At 41.8% G+C, this 27104-nt stretch overlaps 1 protein-coding gene across 2 annotated transcripts in view; it reads right to left on the bottom strand.

The window, feature by feature from the left end:
* Positions 1–27104, bottom strand: part of PHACTR2 (phosphatase and actin regulator 2) — a 141506-nt gene that overhangs the window by 40743 nt on the left and 73659 nt on the right. For both annotated transcript variants that reach the window (XM_037391755.1, XM_037391756.1), the window contains exons 2-3: positions 12262–12429; positions 1920–2000 (exon numbers count right to left, since the gene is read on the bottom strand). In XM_037391755.1, coding sequence (XP_037247652.1) covers positions 1920–2000; positions 12262–12429 — 249 coding nt within the window. The remainder of the gene's footprint in view (positions 1–1919; positions 2001–12261; positions 12430–27104) is intronic.

The raw sequence follows: 27104 nt of genomic DNA, 5'->3' as shown, positions 1-27104 counted from the left end.
TGCTCCATGGGTTAAACTGATGGTTTCACTCTCACCCACACACTAACTTCAACTTGATGCGTAAAAACTAAGTTCTGCGTTCTTAACCTTGTTTCATTCACTACAGCTGACGGTTGCACAAGGCTTCCTTCTTACCTTACCGCAACATTCAGTTTCTTCAGACTCTCTTCCAGACGTTCATAAATCCATTCTTTTCTCTCTACCTCCACATCTGGCGTTCCCACCTCTTACATATCATGGTTCTGCAAACACCTCCTCCCTCCGAGTGGCATTTGCCACTTTCTGCTTTGTTCTTCTTCATCCCATGTGAAACACTGTCACTGCTTCACATTTCTTACCTCCCATATTTCAAGACTCCACGTAATTTCCTCATCTAGCTTTCATCTCCATAGCCATTTGTTCTAACTACCTTCACACTGCTCAATTACTGTTTCTTATATCTCAATTTTTAGCACCTTCAAACCAGTCCTATATTCTTTTAAAACACTCCTTAAAATTTACAATTTTCATCAGACATGAAGTACAATGTGATGAAGGCAACACAGACTGGATTGATGGCCTTCTTAAGACAGGAGGAAGGGGAGAAAGTTGTTCATCTTTACATCGTTTTCTCACTTTGCTCCATCTCCGTAAGGGATCCAAAGTCTCATCCCCTTTTAAGAATGGAGTAGAGGGTCAAGAACACTGATGACCAAATCAAGCATACTTTTAGCAAGAATGATAGCATTACATTCAGACTGTAACAACCTGAAAATATTAACACATTTCATTAACTGTTCCAGCAGTCTAAATGCAATTTACAGCCATCAATGGACAAAGTCAGGCAGCTCCCCAGTAAAGCACGTAGCAAAAAACATAACAAATTCACAAATGGACAAACTGAGGTATAGAGAGTTTACTTGTCTTGTTTTACATCAAAGACAGTGGCAGAGACAAGTTCAGAAGCCAGCTATGCTGAACATCATAGTCTGGTAATTAGTCACTATAAAGACAAGTGATGTCACATGTCAACAAACAAGCCCTTTACTTATCAATGTGTACAACAGAAACCATACACATTGATACTTTCATGATTCTTCAGCTCAGGCAGAGTATCAGAATTTCTAGGATAAAAATATTTTTGAAAATCATGGAGTTCTTAAACTCCTTGACAAAACGACAAGTGGTTTAATTTTAAGCTACAGAAAATTATTTTACTCACTTGGCTTTTATTTGATTTGGACTTATAGAAGACTGAATATGTAATATATAATATAATATAATATAATATATACCACTAGAAACATAATCAGATGTATGTAGCACAGAGGTATTAACAATGGTTTACTCATGTTTTTACAAAGTCAAATTCTGGTTAATATCAGTTACTAAACCTTACAGCATTTTGAAAAAAGCGGTGTCTTCCCTACAGTTTTATGTTTGTGCCATTTGTGACTGTGGTCTGTGTGACAGTGGTGGGATTTGTATAATCCCCACGCTGGTGCTTTCTGATACCTGAAAAGGATGCTATTCATTTGCTTGGGGTCCCAAAGCCTCTAATTTTTCAGCCAAAATTCTCATGTTGTACTTCAGTTGCTTTAGACAGCAGACCTTGACTCAAAAAATAGGTTAATCACTAGCTCAAAATAATTCTGGAAAATAGTTAAGTAGGAACCACAGGAGTCACATTATTTACAGGAAGCATCAAAATACTTAAGGATATCACCAGAAGTCAGATGGTGTACCTATGGCAGGAGCAGCTACAGAACACAAATCCTTTCACACCAACTTTAGCTCTTTGTCAACTGGTCCAAATTGCCTCTCACACTCCTCAGCTTTGTCTCCTCATACCTATTTATACTACATGGAAACAATGCAACAGTGGCTGTATCACCCATGTTTAGCACTTGGGGGCTAAATTCTAGGTAACATGTTATCACCTTGCTCAGGCATTTCCTTCAGCACTCCCCTTCTTATCAGCTCCTCTCTGCTTTGTCTTGTCGAAATCTTCCTTTCCAACACTAAAGAAAAAGCACAGTTAAGAATAGATTTATTCTCGTACTGCCAATGCTTGTAAAAAATGTAGAAAAAATATTATTTTATAGAAATCCTGAGAAATCTTGTTTCCTCTAATTCTGCAGAAGTGGTCTGGGTTTTCATGGACACTCTCCGAAAACAGTCCCACGATTCCAGGCACAGAAGGTGGGGATTCATACGATTCAATACCTTCAGCTGAGCCAGACTCCATGAGGCTTCTTTTACAGTCAATGGAAAAAGGTACTTTCAGAGTGAAATTGAACTCATTATGAAAATTATTGCATTTAACATGTAAAAGCACCTCGTTCCCATTGACAGGGTTGACTAGCTCAGCTGGAGATACCTACATCTGTTTTGACTTGAGGGAGACAAATCCTGCTCAGATCAAGCAACTCAAAGACTAGCCTTTGCAACATACACACTGTTTTAAAGGAAAAAAACCCCAACACAACCTTAAACAGGAGCAAGAAAATTGTGTTCTGAAAGGGAATAACATCCTCATCCAGGCTGGTTGGCTTTCATGGAAACAAATGCAGCATCCTGTTTTTAGCTTAAAAAAAAGAAGCATACAACACACAAAAAAAGACTGTGACAGGAAGCATTTTAATTATTACGTTTATTTCCCATGGGAAAAATTCTAAATGGTTTTATAGGGAAAAGCACTTACAGATGGCAAAATGGAATAGCTCACCACTGCACCCACGCCAAACCAACACAACATTTGGTCAGTGATCTGGGAGGCCACTGTAATGATCCATTGAACCATGGTGCATGGTCCATAAAATGTGAGCATCACTTGTAAAATCCTGTCTTCTCTGTCAGGAAAAGTTAATCTCCCATGCTGATTATATTTACACACAATCATCAAAAACCCAAGTGACGTCTGGAGCTCGAGCTCAGGGCAAGGGGTACGCAGCAAAGCTTCAGCCGCGCTAGATTTCATCCTATTAATGCTATGGGACAGGGTCATTTATCTCATCAACTAATTCAAACACTGCTTAGGACCAGTCTAATTGCTTTATGCAGATTAAATACTGCAAGAAGTATTGTCAATCTCACGCGCACCAGCCCAGTTGGAGTGAACAGCCACATGGCGAAGTGCCGGCTCCTGCAGAGGCACAGAGAAGGCAGCTCTGAGGAAGTCACCCTCCATGCATAGCAAAACATCTTTCTCCGCAGCACGTAACTCCAGCTGCTGACTCACAGATGGGCTGGCTGGCCTCAGACACCTGAAGGCATCTCTGCTCACAGCTCCCCACCCCCCTTCTCTGCCAGGGAAGGAGATGGTTAAACAGAAGATGAAGTAGATTCTGCATTTCTCAAATTTATAGCACCGGTTTTATTTCTCACACAGCAAAGTGCAAAGATTCAGCGACTGCTCTGCATGGGATGAATTTCCCTGCCAAAATAGCACCAACTCCTGGCAGAAGAACCGGGGGCTGTAACTATTTTGATCAGCCCAGTTCAAGCTACCCATGCCTGTGAGACCAACAGCTCATGAATGCAAACAGTACTGGCTCGCGAACATGTAAACTGGCGTTGGGTCTGTGTTTATATGCTCGGGTATTTTGTGGGATGTGTCTGTTAAAGGTCAAACCTTCACGGCATTCAAATCACATTCTGGCAATAGAAAGGAGCCCTGCAGGCTCTCCATATAAGCCAGCCTCCTTGGACAGAGGAGCAGCCCCAAGTTAGATCAGGTTAGACTGCCTCGGGTCCCAATCCTAAATTACTCAACAGCTTTTCCAGGTTTTTTCCCATTATTTTTTTAAGGTATATGCCTTGCAAGTGTGTGTCACATTGGCACAGCAAAGCACAGGAGTGTGCCCTATTCTTGCAAAGGGTTTCTCCATGTAGGTGAACGCTCCATCCCACGGAGACTGCTTTAAAAGAGACAGGGGCCATGAAGTCAGAGGACTACGTGGGCAGGCACAGATGGAGGGTCTTAATCTTTCTAGAAAGCCAGGATTTACAAGCAGAGTGAAATATCCTTTAACATAGACCCCAACGACAACCATTTCACACATATACTTTATACCTGTTTTGTTGCTGGCAATATAAATATTCTCTTATTATTATATCATCTTTAGAGGTATTATTTACTTCCTACTATTTTTCCTATCTGCTTCCTTTTCACATTTGTTTTCTTGGGGGCAGTCAAATCAGGTGAGCTCTCATACATTTATTTGTAGAACTTAATCCAATACCACTTGAAAACAATGATACTCTTTACACCAAGTTCAAGAACACTGAATCAGACCCCCTCATCAATGTCTCTCTAGTTTTCAGGATGATGCATTTTTTCAGTTCTACAACACTGAATTAACAACTGTATCAAATTAATTATCATGGAAAATGTCAATTGGCATTAAAAGACAATTAACTCCTTACACTTTTACTGGAAGACCTCAAATCATTTTATTAACATTACATAGGTTTCATAACATCCCTTAGACATAACTATCTCCATTTCACAGATTAGAAAAATTACAAAGAGATAAGAAGCTTAAGCTCCAATCCTTCATCATCTAAAATGCTAGCCATGAGTAATGTTTTTATTTAAACTGATGCAGCTCAGTTAATTCAGCTTGAAAAGATAATTTATTTAAAATATTACTTGGCCCATGGAAAGAACATTATAAATCATGCTAGCATTCACTGTGAGTATCATATAATTTAATTCCTACAAAGAAAAAGTCAGAATTTTAATCTAAATCAAAGTGACCAAAAATATGTCCCCTTGCATAAGAGGAATGAGCAGCTTGTCTAATTATGAACCTATACTGGGTGCTATTTAGCCAGGGTGGACTCTTCATTATAATTTACTGCTTATTACAGACTTTGGACTATACAACACATTCCACATTTACAGAGTCAAGTATTTTGATTATCACAGCCCAACGACAGTGAGTTTTAAGAGTCACAAACTACTCACTCGAGCTAATCACATTTGACTACTGCTATGTTTCAGTAAACTCTCATCGAAGTTACAAATTCAAGCATTCAAAAGTCAGGAAATGTTTGGACAAAGGTTAATGAATGTGCAGATGGTACAGCTTTTATTTGTTTGTTATATAGTTTACTTTTGCCATCCCTGCCTTGTTTAGGATACAGACTGCGCTGTGTTCAATGAACAATTTATTTGCTTAGATTTTTAACCTTACCTTTCATTCTATGGCCCAAACGTCATCTAAGGAACAATCTAAACATTAATTTGAACACACCCAACAACGGAGTGAACCAAACCCAGTATGTTCTCCTTGATGCCCACGTGAGATGCAAAGGTGTTATCACTGTACGGATAGGCAACTTAGGGCATAGAAAGATAAAAGTCGTAATACCACACAAGCTGACATTTGTTAAGTGTTTAATTTGAGGTACCTTTTCAGGTGTAATTTCCCATATTAAAATTGTGATAAATAAAATGAACAACCAAGCAACCCAAAGCATAGGAATTCTAGCTGAATTTCCAATTTACAGTTCAAAATATCTAATCAACAGAAGTAAAGCTAGGACTACGGGCCATCTGCTGCTGAGCTAATGGCACAGACAACTGTAGAAACAATTATCATCTACCAGAACCACCTGGGATGGGTATCACTATTCATCACCTTAGAAATAGCTCAGTCTCCTGAGCTCAGTAGAGGGAGAGGACTGTAGCTGGGCGCTTCCACCACTGTTCTGCTTTGTGTGCTCCCTCCTCTCACCAGCTGTCATGACTTCATCATCTGGGTCTTTCTCCTTCACTTGAAGAAATTTAAACTTCGTATCTTTGGTTTCCAGACTTACCTCTCTCCTCTTCCTTATTCTTCTAGTAGAACTTGCCACAATATGATACCTATTTCCTTCTTCCATAAACGCACCTTTGCCTCTGTGTTCCTGCTGATCATCTTTTTTGCAGTCTCTGACCTTACAAGTTACTACCTATTCCTCACTAAGGAGTATATGACTATTCCTATCCTCAAACACATATATGATAAATACTGTTAGGCGTACCACCATGATGTCGACATTCTTAATCCGAGTGACCAGCTGAGGTTATTACTACAAATCTTTTCTGTCATATGTGTATATAATAATGTGTATATAAATCTGCAAATATAAATATCTTACCATGTGTCTGTGATATATATGATATATAGATATATATGTGTATATACAAAAATGTGACTATATATAACATTTCAACATTAACAGCAACACATTGTTCATAACGGTAAGCAATCATGAAATGGAAATAACAATTTCCCCATCTGTATACAGGTATGTATTGAGACCGATTACACAAACAAGTCAGTCCTGACCGTCCTGCTGAGGAAGGCTGATGTGAAGTGGACTCTACTGTCACACATTATGCTCCAGCAGACACAAAAAATCCCACATCAAAATCCTTCCCCTGCTGCAGTCAAAAGCAAAGCTTGCCCTGACTTCAGGTCTAACTGTCAGAAAGCACGTGAATTTATCACACTATATGCATCCCTCATTGACCTGAGTAAACCTTACTTGTCCAAGGGTTCCCACAAACATTTGCATTTTTAGCCCAGTACAAATAGCAGTAACACTAATCATATGAACAGTTTACCTCAGAAAGCAGTTTCCGTCCCTCCCTCCCTAACCCCTCAAAAGAGACTGCTTAGTGATGATATTCAGCAGCTACAAACTCAGGCAGTCTTAAAAACCATTCTCTGACTCAAGAGAGCTGTGAGATTCTGGATATTATCCAGTCTTTAGTTTTGCTCTTCCAAGAGAAGCTTGAGAGAATTCAGATTTTTAATTTTAATCTGACCTAGTAAGAGCTAAAATTGCTTACTGCTGCCTGTCTGCATATACTCTTGCAGTGGAACTTTGAAGTGGCATCTGCTTCGTGCCAAGACACAAACTGCTGCCTTCCTTTCCTTCACAGCAAAACATTGTGGAGGGGAGAAACCCTTGAGATGATGCCATTTTTTGTTTGTTTTTACTTAATTTTGAAAGCCCTCTAGGCAGAAAGTAGACAACCAGTGCCCAGAGAACAGATTTTCTGAGATACAGCATGGAAAGTATGTTGCTAAAGGAAAAAATTCCAACCATCATTCCCACATTGGCACAAATACTTCCACATCTAGTCCTCCATCCTTTTTTTCATGTTTGTGGTATTTGCTGTTTATGAACCTCTTTCAGTTGCTAGCATAAGACAGCTGGGTGAGATTTTGTGAAAGCACTGCACGGTACACGCCCTGGCAAGGCGCTAGCAAGAACCTATTTCAAAAAGCCTATTGAAAACCCAGCAAAAGCAATGAGTTCTTTGCAATAGCATGCGTTCTGTCTGAGAAGAAACTCTTTAGCTGCACACAGATTTATCAATTTGTAGCCCTGTGAAGAAGATAGGCAATAAATATGACAATCATGGTAATGTCTCCCATGGTCTCAGGCCAGGAAATGGGCTTCCTGCGCGTAAGATGCACACAGGCACACACACATACACGCACACCCCGTGTTCTGTAATGTAAATACATCTCTGATCAAGTAGTCTGAGGAAGAGGATTTCCTGTAGGACTTCAATTTTGTATGGATGTTTTCCCATTTCTTTCTCAAGTCAGATAAGCAAGTTTCAGTTAGCACGCAACAAGGGGCAACTTGCCAAGTAAATGCATCTTCTCAGTCTCCATTGGTCCTGGGTCTGTTTCCTCAAGAAATATACGGATAACTATTTTTTTACTTTTTTTCCTCTCTGAATCTACCATCTGAGGCAGGATAAATGCAATCCAAACTACTTTTGATCTCAAATTCCAGCTTCGCACGTGAAGCGCATACACAAACATAAGTGATTCCATACCTTACAAACATGGAGGTTAACAGCAGATGGGATCTCCCTACAGCTGCAGGGTTTCCTGACAGCAAAATAGTCCTCAAGCACGTAAAGCCATGCTTTCACTGCAAGCTAACTTGATTGGCACTGAAAAGCTATAGCTTATTCATGGTGCAGCTGAGGCCGGCACCCTGTCTGTTTCTGGAATTTCTGGAGACACAACCCTTACCCTTAGTACTGCAGAAGAGTACAATTTATCCCTGTGATTCTCTACATGGAAATACGTGGGGAGGTCATCTGCATTTCTTTCCAAGACAGGGAAGGAACTGCAGGAGGGCGCTGGAAGTCAACACATAAATGACTTACTCCGGTCCACTCCTATAAGCACTACTAGGACTACTAATGAGCAACCAGCATGAATAAAAGCCCACGACATGCTGCTGGCATAGGTCGGAAAGCACAGCCAGGCTTGGGAGAAAATGTGTATCTTGTATGTAGACAGGAGGGTAAATGTCAATGACACCTAAGAAAGGCTATAAGATAGATTTGCCCTGAAGAGGTACTCCGAGTCTTCACTCTGTGGAGAACAGTCAATACTTAGATACAATCTTCTTTCTCAACAGAAAAGCTCTGGGAACTGTCCTTGCGCCACTTTCGCACAGCCAAATGCCTGAATGTGTAGGTTACATCTTTAAGAGTCACAAGGGGTAAAACTCTCATATGAAATTTTTGGGGAAAATAATTTGGGAACCTTTCCTTTACTTACAGAACTCTTACAACTCATATCATCCAGATTCACTTTCTTCTCATCTCCCCAGCTTACAAAGCCAGTCATGCTATCTTTGAGGTGAAAGTCAAGATTTTCAGATACTACATAACTCCTAGATGTTCACTTTAAGGGGAAAAAAAAAGCACTAAATATTTTAATGGTTGACAAAATGCATGTAAACTGGGGCACACAAATACAAGCTGACAGACTGAATGTACAAAATAATACAGAAGTTTTGAAAACCTGAAATTAATTCCCTATGTCACAATGTTTGTATAATTTAAATAAATCAAATTTTACACTGTAGCAGCATGCATAAGCAGAAACTTATTAAAAATAGAGCATATGTACTCCTTGGAGAAAAAAAATCAATCCACTGAATAATGAACAAATATCAGAAGTTCCCAAATCTCTTATATAACATCTCAAGTTCTGTTCACCAAGACATACATTAAATTTTGCATACTTACTCATCACAAACTATACAAGCACTGACACACTGTAGTTTATATAATTCAGAGCATTGGAGTGGTTTTGTGTTTTATTAGCTGTTTTACATTATGTTATTAAATATAATGGCAGTGTACACTGTATAAAAGCCTGGTATGTGCTACATGGCTACCTAGAAGGACGCTAGCTAAACAATGAAGTAAAAAATGAAAGGTTTTCCAAGATAATTTAAAAGCCTATATAGAAGTTAATACTTCTAGATACACTAGTGAATCACTCCTGTTAGTTGCTTTTTTTGCCACAAAAGACTACCAAATATGAAGTCTTGTGATTGGACTTAGAGCAGCGACTTCAGTTAGTCCACTAAGTGTTACCCCCTCCTGCACTGGACTTTTCCCATCTGCTTGCTATACCACTTACAAAAATACTTCGTTGTGCAGATAATTACCTTCTACTTTTCAATACATCATTATATACAACTGTGTATTCAACTGACCAAAAGAGCTCCTACTTATATGATCTATGGACTATACTAATCTTTCACCATCAACTCTGTTCTGCCAATTTGTAGCACAAATTCTCCTAACTGTTTTGAATTTCTGTTTGCACACTGGTGCTCTCCTTTTTCAAGAAAAGACTGATCACAAAATAAAGCTGTAACTTTAAAAAAAGAAAGACGAGCTCTATATTACTCTTTTAGCTTCCAGACCTTAAAGGCAGCGCTGCAAAACCACAGCTCAAATGAAAAAAACCCAGCTTGTCTAAATGGTAAGTCACCCAGAAGAGTGGGTCTCTTTTTTCCTCTCTGCTTCAACAGGCTTTATTGATAGTAATCACAATGCTAGGACACAAATCCAAGTGGTAACTTTCACAAACGCGCAAAAAGTACTTCTTGTTATGTTTTGCTGGATTTGTTTTCAGTTGCATCAGGTTTGTGATCTGTTCATCACAAACCTGGTCCTACACAGGAGGCAGTAGAAGTAAACAGACACAGCTGAGCGAACTTGGAAGACAAATTATCACTTAAAAATTATTTTTGAGGTAGTTAAGATGGATGCTGCTTCCCAATAATTTCTTAAGAAAAAGTAATAAATACAGTTACAATTTGGGAGCACGCAGTGGCAAAATCAGACTCAGAATGTAAAATGTTTCACATAATCTGCTGTAATGTTCATAGTACTGTAGCTCCGATGCTCTAGGTATATGAATGAAGCAAGGTTCAGGGAAATAACAACCCCTACCACCAGCTGTATGGCACCTGAATAAAGTATTTTGTGACTCAAAGTTTGTCTATTTGTATGTATAGCATAATTTTAAAGCTTGATATTCATTACAGTTCTGAGGATTTAATGTTTTCTGTCCATTACATCTACTGTTAGGCATCTCCTAAGCATTTCAGTTGCTCACCCTGGGATAAACTGTCCTCAGTAACTCCATTTGGAGTCAGTGCTAATGGGAACCGTGGGTTCTCCACACCCCTGAAAGGACTTGAGGGATCACACCATCATGAGACAGGCAATTTAAGTACAAGCAATTAACTAAGGCAGCACTTTCGAAAGTGTTGACCTTCATTTCTTTGTGCCTGATTTCCTCCTCTTGTAAATGAAGTATGAACACATGGTTTGCCTTGGTATTGTAAGAATTGATGTTATGCTTGTAAGATTGGACCGAAGCCCTCTAAAGAAAGACAGTACAACATAAGAAATACTGTATTTAACATTAATTTACCAGATATTAATTTGTAAAAAATAACTGCAAAATGACACAGGCATTATTACTTAATTGCATAACAATTTAACACATGCTAATATGTTGTGACAGTTTGGGGAATTTCTGTATACACAGCTTATGAGTGGTGATTATTCTGAAGAATTCACTGCCTATAAAATCACATAGCCATCCAACAGGAGCTGCACAGCATTCAGGAGTCATTAACTAGAAATAACGTTTCTCTAGCAATATTGTAGAAGTACTGGGGAAGCTGCAGAAAACTGGAAGCAATGAAGGAGATATCAGACTGAGAGGATTTTTTTGATTGCAATAGTGGTAGAAATTGTGGGGGTCTTGTTGCAGGGTAAGCAGGAAAATTAAGGGAGGGAGGGGGGAAGAAGAAGAAGAGGAGAAGTAGGCTGAGAGAAGGATTTCAAGATCTCAGAAAATTGCCCAAAACTTCAGCTGGTATCTGGAATGATGTAGACACCACAGAAGATGGGTGGGGTTTTCCCTTTGCATAAATAAAGCATATTTTAGAAGTTACACTGTTTATAAGTTACACTGCAAAACCACAGAGTTCCTTGCTGTAATTGTCAGGGGTTGCTTTGGGTTTAAAATGTCAAGTAGTGTACTCCTAAGAGTTCAGGAGAGCCTGCTGAAGACACTTTAGGAGATTAGTATTGGGTTTATTACCTAGATCATGGAAAACAGCAGACAGAGGGCCTGCACTATGCTAATGAATCTGAAGAACTCATAGATGCCCAGTGGACTGATTACACTCAGGTTTAGAAAAGCACAGCATCAAATGTCTGAATCCCAAAACAGAAGTTTGGGATTTTTCTGGAGAAAGCTTGGCCAGAGCTGTGACACACAGAGAGACATACACATATATGCAGGGTGGCATTCAGTTTCCTAAAAGTGGGTGTCCACAGCCACTTGACATGCCCCAGGGTTTTGGAGATGTCTGCACAGGGTTGGAAAATATGATGTGGAACCTTCTGGGAGAGCAGCCAGGACACCCCAGAGCATCTCAGGTGGCACCAAACAAACCTGACTAAATCCCAGCCCTCAATATTCCTCTTTTTCAGAAGGAATATAATTCAATCACAGCATTTTATTTCAGACCATCCTGGAAGCTTGGCCAACAGGGGAGTGAAGGGGCAGAGCAGCTTGTATGAAGGCAATGAAAGCTGATCCTCGTTCTTCTGCTGGGCACAGCCATGTCTGTTTCTCTCCTCTGCACAGATCAAACTTCTGTCCCCGTGAAGGCAAGGTTTGTTCCATAACCCAAGTCACTGACTATTAGGAGAACATAGAGACATCCCCAAAATATTTGAGGATATGTAACATAAAGCCTACTGTTTCTTGGTAAAAAAAGATCACTGTCAACATCAAAAGAATATAATGTACAGTGAACAATAAATTGCATAATTTTGGTGACAGGTTCAGGACAGAAGCTGAACAAGGTTACATTTTTCCTCACCAGTGTTTCCTACTATTTGCCACCAAAGGGCCACAGACATACCTGCTGATGTTTCTCTGAATTTGTCACTAGTCTTCTTCTTCCGCCATTTCCATGGTTTAAAGATTTTGCCAATGGTGGAAAGTTTGCCCTTCCTCTTGAAGGGAGGAGTTTGGGATCCTGGGGCTGGTCCATCCGAGTTAGCGATTGAAGCCTTATCCAGACCATCAACTGTATAAACAAGAAAAGTAAAGGTCACTGAAGGATGGAAAACCAATTGGTACCCAACAGCTAAACTCCTCCACTATCAGACTGCTACAGGCTGTGTGTGGCTCCATGTGTTTTCTGTTCCAGAAGGCAGCCAAGGGGCATTTGATTGCAGCTCATGGTCACAAGCCAGCCCCCACCCCAGCTAGCCCTGGGGTTTGCTGCTGCTCAGCACCTCAGCTGCAGCAGGCCAGAACTTGCTTCTCACCATGCGCATCTGGCACATCTGCACGGTTCTGTGGTTTCCCATTGCTACTGCAGAATTTCTTTCAACATACATTTGAGCAACTTTTCCCGTATCCTTGGTAAAGCTGAATAACTAGCTGTCATCATACAGAAAATGAAAGCCCTGCAATGTAAAAACATAAACTATTTCTTTTGAGTAAAACAAATCCTTTCTAAATGAGCTCTCAAGATAACTGTTCTGGCAGTAGAATGGAAATAGGTCCATTTCATATCCCTGGTAATCAGTCATTCACAACATGGCCTGCCATGAGTCAACCATCTTATTAACAAAATGTATTTAACAATAAGCTTTTGAGCTGTAGCCAAAACTTAAAAGAAGGATTACTTTTCTGAGAAAACATATTGAGTGATATGAAAGCCAATATTTATCATTAATGGATGTAACATTTGAGTTTTGTGAATTAAATTAAAAACTCATTTCACAACATGCCATAGCATACAGTTAAAATAAATTTCCTGGAAATTTCCATGAGAAGTCTACTATTATTTATTTGTGTTTAAGAACTGAGTTAAAGCCTTCCATTCGTGGTTCTGCAAACACTTTAAACGTGCTTAATCTTATTCACGTGAGCAGCTTCACTGAAGTAAACTTCAATTCCTTACATACATAGAATTAATCACAGGCTTAAATGTTTGTGGCATACAGGCTCTGTAATCGCTTTCATTCATCTAAACATTCTAATTATAACCAATTCAGAATAGAGTTGATGTCACTCCGAACAGTAATCATGATTATCATAGATCATTCAATCAGAAAGTGCTATTCAAAGAAGGAAACATCACTATCCCCATTTCACAGATGGAAAATATAAGGCAGAGGATTGTTAAGTGCTTAATTTCATGTTTGCCAAATGGCTTCCTGAATCCTGGTCCTGTGTCCTAACTGCTAAAAAGATACATACTCAGACACATAACATCATGGTGCAATCTCATTATTCTGTTTCTCAGACAAATGGCATTTAATGAGTCCTATATTTGTCCTAGACTTTAGATTGATCCAGGATGCTAAAAAAAAAACCCTTTTCTGTGAGAAATCTGACGTAATGCAAATAAAGTCCAGGAAACTTTATTTCCAATGTTTTGAAATAAAGTACTGGGAAAAAAGATCCATTGTATAACTTCCTTGAAACCCATAAAGTTAAAACCAGAGATAAATTGATATGAAAATGATAGCATTTAAATCAATAAATCTGAGTGAGTTATGCCATAAAATGTAACAAACTCTGTACTGTCAGAGATATGGAACAAAGAGATGGAAAACTTCTCCAGGATAAATTACTGTTGTTCAGATACATCGCAATGTATAGCTTTTATTTAAGTGTTTTCCTTGGGTATTTTCTGGTCTATAACATAGATATAAGATGGAAGAACAGCATGCAAATGGACTTCAAATATAAAAAGCCAAGATTCTGGTAAGGACTTGGCTATGTCTACCCCTTGCATGAGCACAAACCCTGGCTTCCTCACTTGTGCACCCTAGAGAACAGGGCGACCTTTAGGGAGGTTTTAACTGAGACTCCCTTAAAATGAACCTACAGACTCAGAGAAGACAGGTTAGAGCTGGGGATGAGAGGACCACCAAAGGCAGCGTGCAGCTCTGCAGACACAGGGGGGCACGGAGCAGCAGAAGGACCGTTGTGGGGGTCCCTTGCCTGAAATTAGGGATTGCACTGCCTGGAATTAGGGATTACACTTTTGTCTAGGCTTACGGACACTGCCTGGGGAGTGCAGTCCTCTACGGAATACAGAAGCCTCTGCTGAAAACTGAGGATCTAAGGGAGAAGTACATTTCCTTGAAGGGGAGTTACAAAGATAAGAGAGCTAAATTTATCTTGGCAATTTCCGTTAATATAAGAAGATGCCAGGGCCACAGCTGGCGGCTGGCAAGAGTCAGGTGAAACATCTGGAAAACACTTCCAGGAGGTGGGTGGTGCAGCACTGGAGCAGGTCTTGGGAGCTTCTGGAGGCTCAGCCAGGCAAGGCAGGGCTGACCTCCCCTGCTGTCCTACTCTGCCTGAGGGACTGGACTGAGTGTCCTCCCAAGGTCCCTCCCGACCAAGATTCCCATGGTGCCAAGGGATGTGGAAAGGCACGGTGGCTCTGTGAAATCTGTGCTAGTAAACCCAAAGAATCAGAAGTGTAAAGAAACGAGATGAGGAGGCTCTGTTGGCTGCAGAGTTCTGTTGTGGGACCAGAGCCAAGCACCCTCTCACTGGCAGCGGCACTCCATCAGCTCATTAGAGCAAAACGCTGCCCTCCCCTTGGAGCAGCAGGACAAAATACCTGTTCTTGTCTCCCATGGCTTAGAAAGGCTGAGTTATTGATGTGAAAAGCCTGCACCCTGGTGCTATCAGCATGGTCTTTGTAAACACTAGAACGCACATCTATTCACATCTTCCTGGGTCATGGAATCCAGTCCATTGCAGGCAACCATTTTCACAAAAGCCTCCTCTAGATCTTTTCCTTCTGCGCCTACCAGCAGCAACGGAGGAAGATCATGGCTCCCCACAGAGAAACATGGATTTGCATCAGACCTTGCTCTGCCCTCTGCTGAAAATATTTAACACTGAAATAATGACATTCATCCTAGCTAAAGAAATCTGTCTGCTTCATGAGCTAACGTATAAAAAACGGGATCCATTCAGTGGTGAATAATTCTGTTTGGGAAGACTGCAACTTTTGAAAGCAGGATTCAACATTAACTCATTTGGATAATAAAAGTTGAGGAGTTGATTTATCCAGTGAGTTAAACAAGTGCTCATACTGTGGAATTTACTAATCTACTGACTGCGTACCAGTTCCTTCATTTGACGAAAGGACCCAAATATGTAAGTGGAAAGGAGGAGTAAACATGGCCAAACATCACAGACTGATTTTAGAAATCATCTAAGATAAAGTAACATTTCTAGGAAAAAGAACTTATTTATATTCAAAAGCAATTATAAGGTAGAACATTTTACTAAGCAATAAACTGCCTAGAAAAAAACCCCACAATTTAAACAATGAAGTTCCAGAGCATTTATGGAAAGATCTTTTCAAAAGCTACTACTCCTCATCTTTGAAACACTCAGCAGGAAACTGATGCTTAAGATTTACACTATTTACTTTATAGGTCATGTACTATTTAAGAATAAAGCAGTGTATTTTTCACCTCAGTGAGCTTATGTACATTCTATTAATCATTATGAACCTTATACATACTCATTGAGATTAAAAGAAGCATCTTAGCTTCCCAAGATTAGAGGAGCTTGGTCACTTGTGTTATTCTTTTATTTGTACAGTGTTTTGAAGTCTTGCCCTCTTCCCACCATCTCCAGAAAGCCGGTGAGTCACTGCCTTCAGTAAACATCATTATTAAGTTTGACATTAGGACTTTTGTTCATACTACCTGCATAGTTTATATTACTGTATTCCAGTCCTTTGTCCTAGGTGTAGATTTTGCATCTGAAGGATAAAAAGTGTACATAAGAAGGGTGAGAAGTATACGAACCACGCACGTTGCTGTCATGCGAAGAGGAGATCATGTTGTAAAAGATCAACACCACCACTAACCCAGACACTGTGAAGCCAAATCATGCTGGCACAGGCCATGAGCTAGACGAAGGACACAAGAAGGACAGCCTCTGTCCAGCTCGTGGGCAGCCAGCAGCGATTAGATCAGTCTACGGATGACCCCAACTTGCCTACAAACACCCAAAGATGGAAACGCCTGAGCACATCCCACCCTAGGAACGCTACCTGCAGCGAGCGATGCCAACCTCTGTAGCTGCCCAGGAGACACTTTCCTGCTGTGAATGATCCACAGAGATGCTGTGTGGCTGAAGCAGGGGTGTGAATTCACCTGTTTCCCCAGGGCATGGTACACTCCAGTGCCCAGGCGCTCATGTCAGCACTGGCACATGTTAACGCATTCTTCAGGTAAGAACTTAAAACTAACTTTACAAATGCAAAATGCAACAGAAGACCACACATCAGATCATTTCAAGTAAGTCTAATATAAATTCCTCTGAAGTAAACAGCTGTGATTCTGCTGGGTCCAGCTCTTTCGATCTGGAATGCAGTAAGATCATCTTTTAAAAGCTTTGACTTAAAAGAAAATTCATGACCAGAAAGAGAGGGCTACATTTATGCCAGAAGTTGTTCTGTATTTTTACTTCTGCATATTTTTACTCTTGACAGTGAAAAGTGGGAAGCCAGTAGAATCTAACCTCATGACTGAATACGAGGCGTAATACAAGATATATGGGGAAAAAAGCACCCACATCATGATGTTCTTATGCTGTTCTTCTTCTAGTAGAACCATATTTTAATAGTTAACAGATCAAAATTTCTTGCTTGTAGTTTACTGCTAGTAATTTGAGTCACTGATGACACTTAAAAAGGTCAAACCTGAGTAATTAAGTAGCTAGCTACAGCAGGAGTATACTCAAAAGATTTTTCTGTAGACACATACTTTATTGAATCTAAATAGTTTTACGATTCTTTCTCGTGATAGTCCACATTTACGTTTAGTCCCGATGAGAAAGAGTTTATTAAGACTTTTTTGTCATCTAGTAGGGAATGTCTTATAAAATTGCCATTTAATAATTATCTGAACAGTGTTTTAAATGGAACTTTGTGTCGTGTGGCCAACAACAACACATGATACCAAAAGACAAATAGTTTTAATTTATTCTTACAGACACTTGCTGCTGATAACAAGTACACTGGAATCAATGCTAATCAGTGAAGTTTAGTTAGTTTATTCTTGTCACAAAGACTCCTGAGATCCTAGAGTAAAAAGCACTTAGGGCTACATCAAAGAAAAGAATAAGGCAGAATTTAGGTGTGCATGTCAAAAGTCGTGCTGTTGGGAGCGTGAGAAGCTCTGATCAGTAGCTCCCTGACTCCGAAGGTACAGATGCCATAATTCATGACATTAAAACTATGTGAAATCTCTGCTTCTCTATATGTAAAACAGCATCCCATATGGGAGTTTCACAGCACAGTGGATTTGGTGATGAAGGCAGCCTGGGAAGTTTCTTCTCTGCACTTCCATCTGCTCATTCCTGACCCTAAAAAAACCATGCCGTCCCTTCAGTTGTAAAAATACAACTGTTCAATGGGCTTCATCAGAAGTAGATCTCTGAGTGGTCCAGACCAAAAATGCCTCCCCGTATCCATGCTCTTTCCTTTTTTAAAAGGTTATTTTTAATCTGGGCCACTTCAATGATTTAGTCTTCAGCACGATCCCACAAACACTTGAAGCATCAGGGCTGGGCGAGAAGCAGGCTGTGGCACGGGGCAGGAGCCGGTGACTGGGCTGGGCAGGCAGCTGAAATCAGCTTCACAGCCGTGGCCAGGACACCAGGACCCCTCAGCCATGAACCTGACAGAGCTACACAGCCTGGCACGTACCACATGCCTGAACCTGGATGGGTCCACAAAACAAGCATGCTTTTGCCTAGAGTATTCACAGGGTAGGTGGAAGACTTGGGTTCCTTCCCCTTCCCGAATAAATAGTGTTGAAACCTACTATCCCTCACTTCCCAAAGAATAACACCCAGACTGGGAGTGGGAGTCATGGTCATCTGCAGAAAGCAGTTTTGGGGTCATTCAGCCACAAGCAAGAGAGAGAACAGCAGGGGGAATGTGATGGTGTACTTGGGGTAGCTAAGTTCCCTCATTTACAAAGATATGGGGATTTATATACGTTATGGGTGATGCACGATGCAATGAGTATGGGCCTTCTGCAAGAAAAACAGTCGCTGTATGTTAGATGAGTATGTACAGCATCACTTGAATATTTCTGATACTTAAAAAAAGAAAGTATTACAGTTTTGCAATGCTATTAAAACTCCTGAATGAGTAGTCAGAAGTGGTTTTTCTTTCCTCTGTCTCTCTACTCCCTGCACCAGCACCGTTCTCCACAACTAATCCTGCTGTAGCACTGGAATATATATTTAAGAGACTCTTTCTCACATTGGGGCTGTTAAATACAAGACAGTACTGGCAGAGCAGCAAGATCGCTTCTTTCCCTACCCCTCTGGGTGCTGCACCTTTCGGGTTGCAATCCCTTCTCCCACCCACTTGCCACCCAAGACCTGCTCACCTGCACAGCAGTTCTGCGCTGGGTCCCTGTCATACAGCAAGGCACACACAGCGCGGCCAGATGCAGGAAAAGTCTGCCTCCAGCCTCTCCTCCTCCTCACTGCCAGGGATCAGGACCAAGAGGGGAAAAGGCACAGAACCAAGCGGTCCACTGATATCGAGGTACTAAGATAGTACTGGCACCTAATACTTTCACTGGCATTGGGTATCTTGCAGTATTACTATGGTACCACCACATCACCCTTAAAGTCTGCGAGGATAACCTTTTTGTTGGAATACAGGTGACTCAGGATATTGCCACATCTAACCATAAACGAACCGAGAAACACAACAGAAGATGCAATGGCCTCAGTTCAAAGCTACCTTATGTGCGGATTTGAGTCTGAATGATTTCTGTGCTTATTAACTCTGCCAGTTAGCTAGTACAGTTATTTTTCCTCTTCCTCCCACTGCACCCAGCTGCCCTGCAGGGATGTGCTGCAAAAGTCATCTTGGTTTATTGAGACCTCTAAAGCTCTTCTGACAGTGTTATGATTTACTATACAGTCTTGCCAAAGGGCACAGATTTGGAAGTCATGGTTTTTATGCCAGCAAAATCAACATGTTTATGCAGCTGCGTATTATCCCCATTTAGTGACAAGAACAATAAGTCATCAACTTGCTATAGAGTATGGTAAGCTGCTTACTCCTGGAGCTTACTTGAAAAATTCAAGACACTGCATGGTAAAATGTTTGACATGGTCATTAAAAATCAGAAGTCATTCTGACACTATCAACATCATTTCCAATAAATATCTCGAATTTTGTAATGTTACATCTGCATTTCCTGACCAGAACCAGATGGGAGGATAGGTCTTTTTTCTTTCTCCCTTTTTATTTTCTGCTTGGAAGGGGAAAAAGAAAAATGCAACTAATCCTCAGCGGATAAACTTACAAATGGGAGAGCTATAATCTACCTCCGAGCAGCACAATGAACTGGCATCTGAATGCTTTTGCCTTGCCATACATCTGGAGTTTAACTCTGGGAAAACTCTGTCATGAGCTAATTGACTTGATTGTGTTTTAATTAAATGAAAGGAAAAAGCTGAAGTTCAGATGTAGGTGGCTGAATGGTTGTTTCCATATGGAACTGCCAATATTGCAAAATGTTAATTGGACCTCCTGCTGGCAACGAGCTAAACAGGCTGGGTAGCGGCTACTTCAGAGGGCTGCTGGTGCTGCCTTGGAACAGCCAGGGGGGACCCTCCTGCGATAACCACAGCAGGAATGGGTACGACTACCCCAGTGACTCCAGGTTTCTACAAGGATATATGCACAAACGCCTTTCGGGTCGTTGGACCAGCAGTGCCAAAAGTCCAGGAAGGGCTTCAGGAGGCTGAACCCCATAACTCCCACCTCACCGCAAGCAAAACATTAGCTCGCTGCAGAAAGTCAGACACTGCAAGGGGTGGAAAATTCAGCTCAAGTCTACATTGTGTTCTTCCCCCGTGACAAGCCCCTGCCTAAGCTCTGCAAAAAGCACAGGTGCTGCTACACCGGTGCTACAAGGGAAGGAGGGGAGCCTGTGCTCCCCCTGAAAGCAACAGCACAGATGCCTAGGGCTCCATGTTTCAGACAAAATGCTGTGTGGCTCAGAGTGATGCCCAGCCATGCTGTCCTCTTCTATGGTCCACAGAAGAGGAACATGAGCATAGTCCCAAGCAACAGTGCTACCTCCCACATGCATTTATTCTAGTTCTCACTCTGTACACCTGGGATTAACTTGCTCAGAGCCTGGAAGAGCTTGTCTAGCTATCTGTCTCTTAGGTAGGAAGCCCTCACCCTGTTAAGACACTGGCCCTAGCGAGCAAGGAGGGACCTTACCTTGGTTTCCTACTATCTTACAAGAGAAGCAGTAAATAAAACAGTGTTAATTTTAGGGCTTGAGACATGCTTACTGCTTCACTGGGGTAAAGCACAAAGGACCTGTTTGCTTCAGAGTTACCTGAAGTATTGCTATATTTTTTTTTTTTTCTGGTCGCAATAACTACATCAGGTGAAGTGCTGTTGGTTGTTCTGTCAACGCTATCGCATTATCACATTAGTTACTGCAAGTTGTCTCTTGCTAATGCAACCCAAATGCAGATCGTAACATGCACTTGTAACACATGTGATTGTAATGCACTCATAACGTGCAGCTTTGGAGTTGCTTCATGGTATAGTTTTCACTTCCATAGGGATAATTCTACAGGAAAAAAAAAGCAAAGCTAGGGTTGCATGGCACTCTGTAGAGACACTGGAAATATCACAGGCAATACAGCTAGTCAGGGCTACACAGCCTAACTAAATTAGACTTCTCATGCAGGAACCTGCGCAGAGCTCTTGCCTGCTGCATGTACACTGGCATGACAGCTGGGAGTGTTCTGCAGTGCACTAAGCATTGCAATTATCCCTCTACGATCACACCACCTCTCTCCTCATCTGTTCCTTGTATCAGAACACACTAGGGATTTGCTTAAAGTCTAAATAAAAAAAAAATAAGACCTGACCTTATGCTTGCAATATGCCCACAAGCATGTGTTTGCAAATCAACAGTTTACATTTTGGCATCATGCAGTCCTTATTAGAACACCTGTGTGACTTCCTCCTCCTCTTCAACGAAATGTTTAGCTTCCATCCTTTTGGCTTCCTACAAAGGGAATAAGCAAATGCTTAGCAGTCCCATTATGCAGGTTTGAAAGTGATCTGACCAAAGATCTCCTTGGTACCTCCTCTCCGACCTGTACGAAGCTAGCTCCGACCAGAAGAAAAGGGATCATAGGTTTAATGTAGGCTGCTTATTCCTTTTTTCTCAACCCAAATACTTGAGCGAACAGCAGCAAATGGAAAATTTTCAGACAGTCACATTTTCCAGATATCTGAAACATCAGGTCAAAGGTCAAGTTCTGGATCCAAGCAACTTCTCCACAAAAACCGGGGAGGGGGGGGCGAAATCCAGGCACAGTGACAGAGATGTGGGAGGACAGAAAAAACGACGACTAAAAGCAGTGTACATAAAAGAGCAACCAAACTGCTTTGAACAGCTGAGGTTTGAAAATTAATGCTTCTTCTGTCAGAATATTAAGGGACATCTGAAAACCAGAACTGCAGAACTGGAAATACTTCTTTACTGACTTTTCTTGGTGTAGCCTTAATACAGGGGTGAAAAATAACTACAATAAGTTTACAACAATTATTTTTAGCTACAGGCAAGTGGTAAAACTTCCCAGCAGATATTGGCTAGAAGTGTAAAAATAAACTGAAGCGAGCACATGGCCCCTCTCCTGTGTGGTAATAAACAGGATTGAAAAGAAAAAAAATCTGCAGTAATTAATAGGTATGCAATACTGATGCTGAGAGAAAACTGGGTGAGTTGTGTCACAGGGAAGCCTCTGGCTTCGTTCCCACTTCTCCAGCTAGAGGGAAAGCTACTCTCCGCCTGCCCCAAACGGGCCAGGAGCCCTTGGATGGCCCGTCCCAGCAGCTGCGGCACCCGCCGAGGCAAGGGAAGGTGGGCAAGGGAGCCCAGGCGACTGGCATGCCCTGTCGCAGCCCTACTGGAACACCCCATCCCTGGCATTCCCATAAACTTGATGACATGAGAAACACAGTCCACAGGAATTTGGGGAAAAGAAAACTGAAGGACAGAAGGTGAACACAAACTTTGCCGAGCAGCCCTGGCACCATCAGCCTGCTAACTCCCGGGCAGGTCTAGATGCTTATCTGTGACTCCTCTCAGGAGCCTGCTTGCCTTCAGCGAGTGAAGCAGCACACCTTTGGGTGGCCCTAGCTCCCCGCTGTCCGAGCCGAGTCAAACCCAGCAACAGGGCCAAAGCGCAGCCGGAGCTCCTGCGGGACGTTCCGAGCTCCTCTCCCCTCCGCACCTGCGCAACGCAAGCTTGAGGCTGCTCCAGATCTCAGCCGGCTGGCTCCTCCGGAGGCGTACATCACCCCGAGGGAGGGTTTTACTCTGCTAACAACTTGCCTACCCTACAACCCCGCCTAAAGGACCCAGCTGCTGATCCCTCTGATGCCTTGCGGCTCCCTCGGTGTACCTGGGAAGACAGAGGCGTTCCCGCACAGCTCACCGGCTGCGTCCCCGGCAGCCACCGCCGCTGTCGGCAGAGGCAGCAGACAGGTATGGCTTTAGAGAAGATGCTGCCCACGCAAGTGGGCTTCCAGTCATCTCAAGCGTATGTTTTCACACCACCAGGGTGGAAACATCAGCTGAACCACCAACCGTGCTGGTGACCATTTGTGAGTCTGCACTTTATCACTGCACTAAGTCAGAAGATAAATAACCTTTTGCCTAGGCTGTTAAAACCAAGTTAGTTCCTACTACTGATACAGGAGCATCAGGCAAACGATTTTGTTGACCAGGCTGAGCTGGGTGGCGTGCTGTGGAGCTACGCCAGGAACAGAACAGGAGGGGATGGGGGAGAAGTTTGGGAAGAGATGGAAGACTTTTGCCACAAAGTCAGCATCTGACCTCGCTGCCGGCAGGTGTGAGAGCTGCTCCTCACTGCAGCACGCCCTGACCCCTTCACCACATCCAACGCTGAAGCAATGGCCACCTGCAGTGCTAACTCTGTTAGCTATTCCCCTCTTCCGCATGAAGGAAGCTGGGGAAAGAGGTACACATCTCCCCTTCCCATCCCACCCCACCTCATTCCATCCCAACCCAACTCATTCCAGACCACCCAGCACCCTTGCTAAATACAATTCTGTATGAACACTACACATGTGCTTTTCCCTTTATTATTACTATCTTTAATCAAATCTTTCACAATTAACATGTTCATACATCTGAGAGCAGGTTTGGGTTTGTGGGCTCCCACCCCAACATTTCCTCACATCAAGCACTGTAACAAGGAGCCCTTGATCTAAAAATAACAAAACACTTACATAGAAAAAAGGAGCAATTTGATCAGTAGTGTAATTAAATCTCCTGTACAGGACAGCCTGGAGCTCGCTGTGCTGTCTTCTAAAAGTGACATTTTCTTATATACTGGCACCACTTCAACACCTTTTTTCTAGTACAGGAAACAACACATTGCACTTGTCCAAATGTATGTTAAGTCAAACCTGAAGCAAATCACTTCTTTTTGTGACCCCGCTGGCCTCAGAATCCCACCAGGGAGGTCAAGGACACTTTTAAATTCAACGAGCAAATTTCTGAGTGTTGCTGTCATTGCAAATGTTTGCATAAGCTATTAGCGCTGCAGTCTTTGTAGAGAAAACTGTGTTTATTTTTAAGTTCAGTTTTTAGCTGCCTTTAAAATGTTTGTCTTTGTTGCTAGATACCAGCTTGGATAAACCACAATAATAAAACTCCAACATGCTCAGAAGAAACTATTAATGATTAAACGCAGTTCCTATCAGTCAAAATGCCAATTTGTCAACTCTAAAACCACAGCCTGTGAAAACTGTTCATATCATGCTGTACCTATAATAACACAATTCTGAATACTGTCTAAGTCATCTTCTTTGCTATGAGGAAATGGGAGTTGCCAAGTTGCAGCTGACTTTTATTCCGCATCATGTTTCACTACTCTCTCCAACCTTGGCTGCACAGCAAACAGCTGTTTTATTCCCTGTATCTTGTTCTTTATTAGGGTCAGGGTGGGGAAAATCAGGCACAAGTTGACACATTTGTCAGCCCAGCTGCTCTTCCTTTGCCAATTTAAAGTCGGATGCTCAGGGGCATGTTCATGTAAAAGGAAAGGTCCGCATGCAATCTGTGATGGGATTCAGTTATACTTCAAACACCAGTGTGTTCCCTTTCCTACACAATCGAGAAATAGCAATTCCATCAAGCAAGCTGGTGGCACTTTAAATCACTACAGCAAAACCCAGTGGCATTATAGTACTATCTTTACGTAGATTTGATGGTTGTAGTCATACACATTTTGAACTTCAATTTTTCCATGGAATCAGTGCTTACAGAAGCAAGGCACAGATACTCAAAAAGATTTGGTTGGAACAAATTGCAAATAAGCAAGCTTCTCCCCTTCGGCTCATGGCACCGGAGTGCCAGGCCAGGAGACAACCCTGTTTGCAGCGTGTCCCAGGCATGCAGATGCTCACAGAGATGGGGCTGGAAATGAGGATCCCGCTTCTCTGTGGGAGAGCCAGCAGTGCTGTCCTTTTAGGGCCAGGCATCAGCCCAGGACTAACCAAAGTATCAAGTCCTCCTCGGAGGAAAAAGGGCTAACAAAAAGGGCTTGGTGAGGCCTCGGATGGTGAGACATCATCTTGTTAGAGAAGGCACTGAGAATACACTTGGCTCTTCCAGCAGATTCTTTCCTTAGGGGAAAACAACCACTCTGTAAGAGCACCATCAACATGGCAGATACATAATTGATACCTTCATTTCCTCACTTGTTTGTTTCATGCCGTATTTGAGGCCCCCACTTCTCCTCTGCTCTCTGTTAATAATGAATGACTGTATCATCACAGTGCTTAAGAGGGCTGGTCATAGACCAGGACCTCTTTGTGACAAGAGCTGTACAAACAAAAACCGTAACGATCATTCTTGCTCCAGCTCCAAGTATAAAATGAAAGAGAACAGCTTGAACAACAGATTTCTGATTTTTCATTGCCACCTGCTCAGCTGTTGCATTTTTAAGATTTTTTAGCTATCCAAAAGCCCATATGATATTGTTTGCAGCATGTCCTTTTCTAACACCTCTCTCATTCAGACACTGGCATTGAGCAATTATAAAATATATATTTGTCATCTGTAGGCTAAATTAAAATGCCAACTTGAACTTCTGAGTGCCAGTTTAAACTGAATTATTTTATCTGGAGCTGGATGAGTATCCCTCGAGCCGGAAAGTAACTACCCACAGAAGAAATACCAGACCTCATATTCTCCCCACCAAGGCATTTCAGCGCTATGCTATCACAGAGCCTAATGATATTCATTCAGTACTTAGCTTCAGCACACATCACTAATAAGAATTTCAAATAGAGCCAGAGGTGATGCCTGTTTGCCTGACAGGGGGATGTGAGGCCACCCAGCTACATCAGCACGCACCATTGCATTGCCACCTGAAACACCTTTCCTTCCCTTCCCACCCTTACTGGGACAGCCACAGTTAGCAGTTAGCAGTCGTTGTAGCCCAATGAGAAATTTTCAGTCTTCCAGTTACCATTAATGTATTCAGGCTTGTCCTGAATCAGATAATATATTGATTTATTTAGTTTGTACAAAACTCACTACAGGTGTCAAGAATAATTTAGCCTGCTTTAGCCAGACTAATGCTGACAGGTCATTCCCACTGTATGGAAAGACATACTTAACTATATTTTGTAACTTCTTAAAGACTGTCTTTAAACCTTTAAAAAAAAAAAAAACAGAACAGTTTTTTTTTTTTTAATCATTATTATTCCTTATGACTGCAGAGGTAAACCAGACTATATGACCTTGTAATTACATGAGTAATTACAAGACAGAATACAAATGGAAACACCAAAATGTTTTACTGTAAAAACTGAATTAACTTGAAGCTGTTCTCATTATTATTAGGGTTTCATTAAACTTATGATTACTCAGATTCTGTGGTATCTTTGTGAGTGCCATGACCATGCTGATACAACTGAACTGAACACAAAAGCCTTAGTAATTAATTACCCATATGCTTAAAAGTGCCATAATAAGAACTTGATTTAAAAAAAAAACGGTGGTACAAAAAGCCCAAATATGACTGACAAGACCTGCGCTTATTGCTAGCAACTCCAAGCAGCACTGGAAATTCAAAATCCTCCCAAGTGAAGCATGTACAGCATCAACATTTACCAGATTCATCTTTGGCTTTATTTAAGCTCTGTAAAGTTTTTTTTTGAAACTACAACCAAATGTTTTCCTAGAGAGGGAACATTATGTGAGGGAGCGCTTGCCTGTTTCCAGCAGTCCCTGGGAGAGAGAGTCATCCCTTAGGAAACCCCACAGGAATACTTCAGAAATTCCTGATGGCAGTTTCTGCCTGTCCCAACTGTTTCTGGTGCTCTCATCCTGGGCTTTCTGCAACTCACCCAGCAGCTGATGCACACAAGGGAGAGAAAGGGCTGTTTATCCGCTCATTTAATAATGAATAAATACGTGGCTAGAGTCTCCCACAAAGGAATGAGCAAACACTGTTTCCACTGGTGGTGCTTCCATGGGGGATTTTCCCTGAGGCTTTGCCCAGAGGCGGGCAGCCTGTGCCGGCAGCCAGGGCTCACCTGGGCCCCTGCTCTTCCCGCTCGGCAGCCCCCAAAACAGCATCACTGCGGCGATCCGA

This window comes from Falco rusticolus, chromosome 6 (assembly GCF_015220075.1).
Source record: "Falco rusticolus isolate bFalRus1 chromosome 6, bFalRus1.pri, whole genome shotgun sequence".
NCBI classification, from domain to species: domain Eukaryota; kingdom Metazoa; phylum Chordata; class Aves; order Falconiformes; family Falconidae; genus Falco; species Falco rusticolus.
The sequence above is the reverse complement of the archived record's forward strand: the minus strand, read 5'-3'. Positions and strand labels throughout refer to the sequence as shown.